The following is a 7,541-nucleotide window of genomic DNA, read 5'->3' as shown; positions in this document are numbered from 1 at the left end:
AGAACATCTAGGAAAGTGGCACCACCCAAGGCAGGAGCTGCATTGAGCGGATGTCGCAAACCTATATATTCTGTGCTGGCAGACGGTGCAAACGGAGGGAGGGACTAAGAGTCTGTTTCCCTGACCTGCACGATTGCTGCCAGAAAAGAGGGGGGAGAAGAAGACGGAGGCAGGGGCTGATGCTCAGCATTGCTACCAGCTCTACTACGAAGGTAGTAGTTATGAGTGGTATGAGTTGTTGGCGCTGTGGGGCGCGAGCAGCAGCGGGTACTTGTTGTGGCTTGCTGAGCAGCGAGGCTGCTGGAAGGTAGTGGAGGGGCACATAGGCGTAGACTACGGGACGCCCTTGGGCGTGAGCAGCAAGGAGCCACAAAAGATTTATAAAAGTTACGTGGACGTCGGGTTTTGGGATCAAGCCCAGAACAACCTGTCCGATGCAACCATCCCTTGCACGAGACACACTGAACAGAGTATGACCGTCCTAAAAAGATTCTTTTCTGGCAAATGCAGCAAAACCATTTCTCAGGACCGGGGTCAGGAGACGGACCCGGATTGGGTTCGATACCTTCCCGGAGTAAGAGAATATGTAGCAGTCCTGCTGCAAGGAGCTGCTGGGAGGATGACAATTTGTGGGAGGGACGAAACAAATTAAATGGGGTCACACTGAAATGACAGTCCTTGGTCGGGAAAAATCCCGAGTCGCTCCGGTACATAGAACCGACTGCCTTGTAGTGTCGTCTAAGTGGCCAGCACTGTACATAGCAAAATATTGTTATATTACAATATATTATATTTATAATAATTAAATGCTTACAAAGCTTTAGCATTTTTTGTTTTAAATTTACTGTCAAAATGAAATTTTAATAAATATCACACTTCAAACGCCGCCGCAACAACTTACACTAAACCAGTAAAAGAATGCGTAATCCTTTTTATGCTCAAACAAAAATTGTTTAAGCTCTCGCTGCGGCAGTCAAACGTTCTGTCATGTTGTTGGTCATTAAATAGCCATTGATTGTTGATGTTCATGCAATAGCCATTGGTGGGAATTAAATTTAGTCATAAAGTAGCGAAGGCACGGTCCTGCGCAAGCACATCGCTCATCTGTGTTAGCAAACGATATGATGATATGATGATATTTCATGCTCCAAAATTACCGCACGTCTGCAGCTAATAATTATTTCTTATTTTTTAAATACCGCCTCTGTTTGCATCTGTTGTGGGTTAGGGTTATGCATTTGCTGAGGTCGTCCTTAAACGTTAATCGACCTAGCAGTTCGATAGATAGTCGGACGAGCCGCTACTCGGCGATGTAGAGATGACCGTTGTGTCGGTGACAGCAGTTACAACAGCAGTTTCTAACTTTTCACCATCCGTACAGTGTGATGAATGCTTCACTGCCTTTTCCAATTGCTTGGCACCAGCAATTTTTGCTGTTTGTAAAGCTTTAGCTGTAATGCAAATATATAGATGGGTTAAAGTGATTTTCGTATGGTATTCAACAATTCACCCTTTACCATCATCACACCCTTCTCATCGATTTTGAATATGTGTACTATTTCAGTATTCAGACCCAGTTCGTTTGGTGCAATATTTTCGATATGATGAATATGTATACTATCAGTTAGGCAGATTATTAAGTGCGTTCGATTCATTCATATACTGTGGGTATTTGAGCCGTAGACGCAATGGCAGATATTTTGATTCTTTTTTTAGTGTAACATTTGTAAACAGTTGGGCTTCTCTGCTGTCACCATCACCTCTAGAGAGATATTGAAGAAACAATCGACCAAGATAATATGTTGCGATTTACGCGCATAGATTTCTTCCACCTTATCACAGTTATTGATGGAGAAAATGCGAAAGCCATATTTACCATACAATACGGAAATGGAACTGTAGACGAAAAAACATTTTATAAAATTTAATAAAATCAAAAAATGATAATTGTGCTAAAATGGGGTAAAGTATTGTATGTTAAAGTATAGCGAAGTCTCAGCGGCTTTGTCCTGGTGAAAATTGAGTTTGATTAGGTTTTATTCTTCATTCTTAGAAACATGTACGAAGGTACCTGGTAAGATATTAAAAATCCTCAACGCTTTTTTTGCAATAACTTAAAAAAAAACTCATATTCAAACTTCTGTTTAACTTCTACCTTTCCCACCAGGAGTCACTATTGCTTCTACGCCTTGTCGCCTCGCGAAACTTGATATTGTCACCAACCAAATCATCGGTGACCTTATTTAAAACATGGCCGCGCCAAATGTCGACCATATGACATTACCCTACCGACTGTCTTACACCCTAAAATCTTGGGTGTGACTTCCGATCAGGATCTACATTTTGGAGAGCATGAACTAGCAATTGTAAGGAAAATCCAGAGCTGTAACAAATATTTAATATAATTCGATAAATCGGCAGTACTTGGGGTAAATTTAAATAGACGTTTGCATGGTACGCGTCTCCGATATGGTCGCCAATCCTAAAGGTCACTCACTGGAAGAAAATACAGGCCTGCCAAAATGCTGCCCCCAAAACCGCTAGGAGCTGCCTTCTTATGTCCTCAGAACACCACCTGCACAATGAACCGAAAAACTCCCAATAAAGGAAAGAAATGAAATGCTAACCAAACAGTTTCTGTAGAATACCCAGAAACCTGGGCATCCCAACAGACATCTGATTGATGATCCAACACCGCTTAGGGGCTTAAAGAGTCATCTCCGTAAGCATTATGAGGAAATACAGCACCTGAGAACTCAGCCGTATGAAGCAAAAAAACACATGCAGGTCCTCAGTGAACTCCACAAACAGGCGTCGGACCTTTATGCTAGGAATTGCCCGGTGAATCCAGTACTCAAAGAACAGTACCCAAAACTTGCGGAAGAGGACCGTATACTCCCCAGGAAAAAGTGAGTCACTCTAGCTCAACTTCGTTCTGGATACTGTAACTGGTTAAATTCTTACCTATCCAGAATCAACTCCGACATACAAAATGTATGCCCTGCTTGCAATGTGTCCCCACATGACACCAACCATCTCATCAATTGTAATGTGGAACCCACGCCTCTAACACCCCTCACATTATGGTCCACCCCTGTTGAAACTGCGAGTTTCCTTGGACTCCCGTTAGAGGATACTGATGACAATTTCCACATCGGTTGTATTTGTCATAAAGAAGTGTCCATAGAAGTCAGTTGGGCGAATGCCGGCTGAGGTGCGTACTCGCATTACTGCATCAAAAGCAATTGGCCGTGAAACATTTTTAATAATGTTCTCAATTAAACGACTGCCATCCAAATCAGACTGTTATAAAATAAGAAAAATTTATTTATCGATTTATAATAACTATGTAAAATTATTATTACCTGAAAGTATGTATATTTGTAGACTTCACCGCCACTCAAACGACACACCTGTCCCAGTGTTGCTATATCAATATATGAATTATTGAAACAAAATAAATCGACTTATACACCATTTTGTACACATTCTTGACCCAGTTGATTATATGAGACACATTGTGGCGTGAGCACGGTTTTTTCTTTTTCAGTACCAAGCAATTTACGATCTTCACGATTCTTCAATTTACCACGTCCTTCAACGATGGGTAGAGTTGAATTGAATACCAATAATTTGCCAGCACAATTTGATGCTTTCAAAGCTTCTAAGCCAGCTTGTATAGCTGGATAGAGTACAGTTTCAGTTTCTCTTGTATCGACAAACATTTTGGGTATTTGTTCCATTAATGCATCTATTAAAGCTTCAGATTTTTCGGGTTGACAAAGGAAGTGATCGAGTAGAGAGATAAACATATCCTATTTAAGATGAATAAGTGCATGTAAACTTTTGAAGTAATATTAAACAATGCATCTACATACCTGCACATCGCCTACAAGCATTATTTGCGGCTGTGCCAAACTACTTTTAATATTATAAAAATGTACAGTACTATTGTAGGTAATGAAACCTATGCGCATTTTAGATTTTTCATGACCCTGATCGAAGGGTAAATGTTTTAGAATTTCTTTCACTTGTGAGCATAATAAATGCACTAATCCCGATTTGGTGGTGTTATAAGATACATCAATTACAAATACAAATGCTCCGGGGTGTATTATTCTGTGTCAACAAAATAAGGAATTTGTAAATAACTTATATGAGATTTATTTTATAAGTTCTGCTTACCCGACAATAGTCCTTTGTAGCTAAAAACTCATATGTACCCAACACAAGTTCGGGACGTTCATATTTATCGACACGCTGTCCTGTGTGATCCAAATGTTGGAAATATTCACTTGGCACTGTTGAGAAAACACATGAATCAATGAACACAAGTAAGTAAAAGTGAAAGATTTTTTTTACCTTCTGTTGTTACTTTACACATAAGACATTGGAAACGACGACCAGCATCTACAAATTGCATATTCGGTGACATATAAGCCTTGCAACGATTACACCTAATTGGACCCAATTCACAAAAATTACAATGGGTGGCTCAAATTCACCTTCAACCGTGCGTGCCATTGGTGATATGGTAAGCGTAAAGGGCAAAGCTGTTGTTTTTAATAAATCAGCTGTTGCAGGTAAGCAATACAAAGAGGACCTGCAAACGAGAAAGATCAATGTAATTGCCAAACATAATTGCGTTGGGCTTGATCATACTCTTGCGGCTGTTGATATTTACCAGGAACAGGTGCAGGTGGTTGCTAATGAAAATAACACAAAAATAATTATCAGCAAATTTGTAAATTATTAGTTGTATTAGCATAAATTATAGCCAGGACGTCCGGACGTGTCCGGGTATTGGGGGTTGACATGGCTTGGGTGGTTGACTGAGCATTGGCGTCTGTCCAGGTTGTGTTGGTGGCATCATTTGACCCATGTAACCACGTGGTGCACCTGGTTGTTGTAGAGGATTGGCTTGAGGCTTAGCTGTTGACCAGCTATAAAATTATTTTTTGCTTGTTGTTGTTGCTTGTTGCGCTTGCATGTAATTTCATGGTCTATTGGATAATGGTAGAGCATTTTGGCGAGTAGCATTATATGGAGGAGCACCTGATAGGTTAGCAGATTCATTTAATAGACTTACCGAAAGGGTGTTAATTATTGTTTTTTTATCCAATTAATGAATTGAAATTGAAATTACAAAAATTTTCCACCGCTGTTCTCTCGATGCTCAATAAAAAATGGCGGATTCGCAGAAAATTTGTTTGCACGCAACAATGACGTATTTTGCTATGCCTATAAATATAATAGGGGCGAGAGAGCACGATACATTGTGGGAAAGCAAAATTTGTCAGCGTGCTATTTCATTTGCACAATTTTTCATTCCAAATCGTCACCCCTGTCAAAAATTCGTGTGGCTGTGTGCGTTTTTGGTCACAGGATTTTTGCAGGGAAGCAGCTAACACATGTCTCAAAGTAAAAACCCGTAGCACAAAGATGTGTTCCTTTCAATTATGTAGAATTTTCTTTTAAATATGTTGTATATGTGTGTTGTTTCAATATGTGCCTTGTTGCCATATTTTTTTTACTATCCCGTTATGTTCCGTTATGTTTTGTATATATTGGTTTTTAAATGGCACCACGCCAGCTTTCAAATCTCACTTATTCCTACTAGGAGTGCAAAAAACCTCCCTAACTCCAGGTCAGGGAAGCATTGCATCTCCCAACTCCGACAAAACGCCAAAAGGAAGCACAGAAGCCAACCTTTAGGCCTATTTTAATTTTCAGCTCAACTAAAAAAGCCCGAAAAAAATTTTAGTTGAGCCGAGGATGACACTGCAAGTCCACTCAGACGAAACGATTAGAACGGAATGTGATAAGCTAAGTTATGTATTGATTTATATCGGAACTACGGTTGCCACTTTGGTCCATTTGGACCAAAAATGGTCCCTTCCAATCCCATTTGGTCCGCTGGTCACTTTTTTTAAATTTCCGCCTTTTTTTCGGCAGTAGCCACGATTTTGGGACTTTTCTTTATTTTTCACTGAAAGAAAAATTCAAAATACTGGTCATAAAATTTGCTACAAATTTATTACCCACATATAATTTTCAATTTACTTTAATGGAATTATTACCACGAAAATTGCTTAGTCAATAAAATGTAACAATGACATTTTCATCTGGGAGATAATTTAGGCGGAGCATTAAAAAGAGAAGTGTTGAATCTTTGGGCAAACACATTGTCATTAATTTTTGATGAAACAACGGACTTATCAAAAAAAAAAAAAAGTCTTGTTTTAGTTGTTAGATATTTGGTTCGGTTATCAAACATTTTTTTTGACTAGTAGAGTAAAGAAAATTTCGTGTGGAACTTCGATATTTAAGTTATTCTCACCCTGCTCAAAGTAGCTCAATGAGTTCAAGGAATTCCAGGACTATTGCGGTGTTAAGCCACTCAAGATACTTGAAAACTTGGTATATTGGCACAAGAAGTATTTAACTTGAAGTAAGGCAGAAATAATTATTGAAAGTGATAGCTTCATAAATGCGGAACGGATTGCGATTAAAAAATTTATTTTTATATCCAGCTTTTGGAGCATGCAAAAGAGATTAGATTTCGGAAGAGTTTTGTGTAAAATTATTCCCGCAGCTCCTTTCTGAACCCCAGTAAACTTCAATCCCAACACTGTTAAGTAGTTTCTCGTACCTAATTACATGTAATCCCGTTCAGTTATTACACAGTTGAAACTTTTAAGACGCTTTATTAAACGGGTTTATTTAGCTTGACTTGACAGGGTGGACGGCCGACACGAATTTTGTAATTGAAATTTAAGTAACTTCCCGATAAGCTACAAGCTTGAAACTTGGAATGTAGTTCAGAACCCGATGACAATGCAATAATAAGAAAAACAAGTAAGGAAGGCTAAGTTCGGGTGTAACCGAACATTACATACTCAGCTGAGAGCTATGGAGACAAAATATGGGAAAATCATCATGTAGGAAAATGAACCTAGGGTAACCCTGGAATGAGTTTGTATGACATATGTATCAAATGATGATGTTGAATGAAGGTATTAAAGAGTATTTTAAGAGGGAGTAGGCCATAGTTCTAGGAGTGGACGCCATAAAGGTGGACCAGGGCTGACTCTAGAATTTGTTTGTACGATATGGTTATCTAATGAATGGTTTTAATGAGTATTTTAAAATGGCGTGGGCTTAGTTCTATAGGTAAACGCCTTTTCGAGATATCGCCATAAAGGTGGACCAGGGGTGACTCTAGAATTTGTTTGTACGATATGGGTATCAAATGAAAGGTATTAATGAGTATTTTAAAAGGGAGTGGGCCTTATTTCTATAGGTGGACGCCTTTTCGAGATATCGCCATAAAGGTGGACCAGCGGTGACTCTAGAATTTGTTTGTACGATATGGGTATCAAATGAAAGCTGTTAATGAATATTTTAAAAGGGCGTGGGCTTAGTTCTATAGGTAGACGCCTTTACGAGATATCGCCATAAAGGTGGACCAGCGGCGATTCTAGAATTGGTTTGTACGATATGGGTATCCAATGGAAAGTGTTAATGAGTATTTTAAAAGG

The 7,541-nt window shown here is 39.1% G+C and overlaps 2 protein-coding genes across 2 annotated transcripts; both read right to left on the bottom strand.

Moving 5' to 3' along the window:
• Window positions 1–701: 701 nt before the first annotated feature.
• LOC137246687 (protein transport protein Sec24C-like) lies at window positions 702–4,010 on the bottom strand. Its single transcript, XM_067777704.1, has 5 exons — window positions 3,879–4,010; window positions 3,366–3,815; window positions 2,965–3,303; window positions 1,518–1,896; window positions 702–1,451 (listed from the first exon to the last, which is right to left on the bottom strand). Exons 1-2 carry the CDS (start codon window positions 3,975–3,977, stop codon window positions 3,468–3,470), a joined length of 447 nt encoding a protein of 148 aa, XP_067633805.1. The 5' UTR covers window positions 3,978–4,010; the 3' UTR covers window positions 702–1,451; window positions 1,518–1,896; window positions 2,965–3,303; window positions 3,366–3,467.
• An 8-nt stretch (window positions 4,011–4,018) lies between these two features.
• LOC137246686 (protein transport protein Sec24C-like) lies at window positions 4,019–4,764 on the bottom strand. The gene is made up of 4 exons (XM_067777703.1): window positions 4,685–4,764; window positions 4,363–4,603; window positions 4,186–4,301; window positions 4,019–4,119 (listed from the first exon to the last, which is right to left on the bottom strand). Exons 2-4 carry the CDS (start codon window positions 4,433–4,435, stop codon window positions 4,084–4,086), a joined length of 225 nt encoding a protein of 74 aa, XP_067633804.1. The 5' UTR covers window positions 4,436–4,603; window positions 4,685–4,764; the 3' UTR covers window positions 4,019–4,083.
• Between the last annotated feature and the right edge of the window lie 2,777 nt (window positions 4,765–7,541).

The sequence above is a fragment of the Eurosta solidaginis genome, chromosome 3, assembly GCF_040869045.1.
Source record: "Eurosta solidaginis isolate ZX-2024a chromosome 3, ASM4086904v1, whole genome shotgun sequence".
NCBI classification, from domain to species: domain Eukaryota; kingdom Metazoa; phylum Arthropoda; class Insecta; order Diptera; family Tephritidae; genus Eurosta; species Eurosta solidaginis.
This window is presented reverse-complemented; position numbering and strand designations above follow the sequence as displayed.

Coding starts and splice junctions, on each gene's coding strand:
- LOC137246687 (XM_067777704.1), bottom strand. CDS start 3,977: ATGCGCATAGGTTTCATTACCTACAATAGTACTGTACATTTTTATAAT. Junction 3,816..3,878: donor TGCTTGTAGGCGATGTGCAG/GTATGTAGATGC, acceptor CATCTTAAATAG/GATATGTTTATCTCTCTACT.
- LOC137246686 (XM_067777703.1), bottom strand. CDS start 4,435: ATGTCACCGAATATGCAATTTGTAGATGCTGGTCGTCGTTTCCAATGT. Junction 4,302..4,362: donor GTGTAAAGTAACAACAGAAG/GTAAAAAAAATC, acceptor TTTTCTCAACAG/TGCCAAGTGAATATTTCCAA. Junction 4,120..4,185: donor CTACAAAGGACTATTGTCGG/GTAAGCAGAACT, acceptor TTGTTGACACAG/AATAATACACCCCGGAGCAT.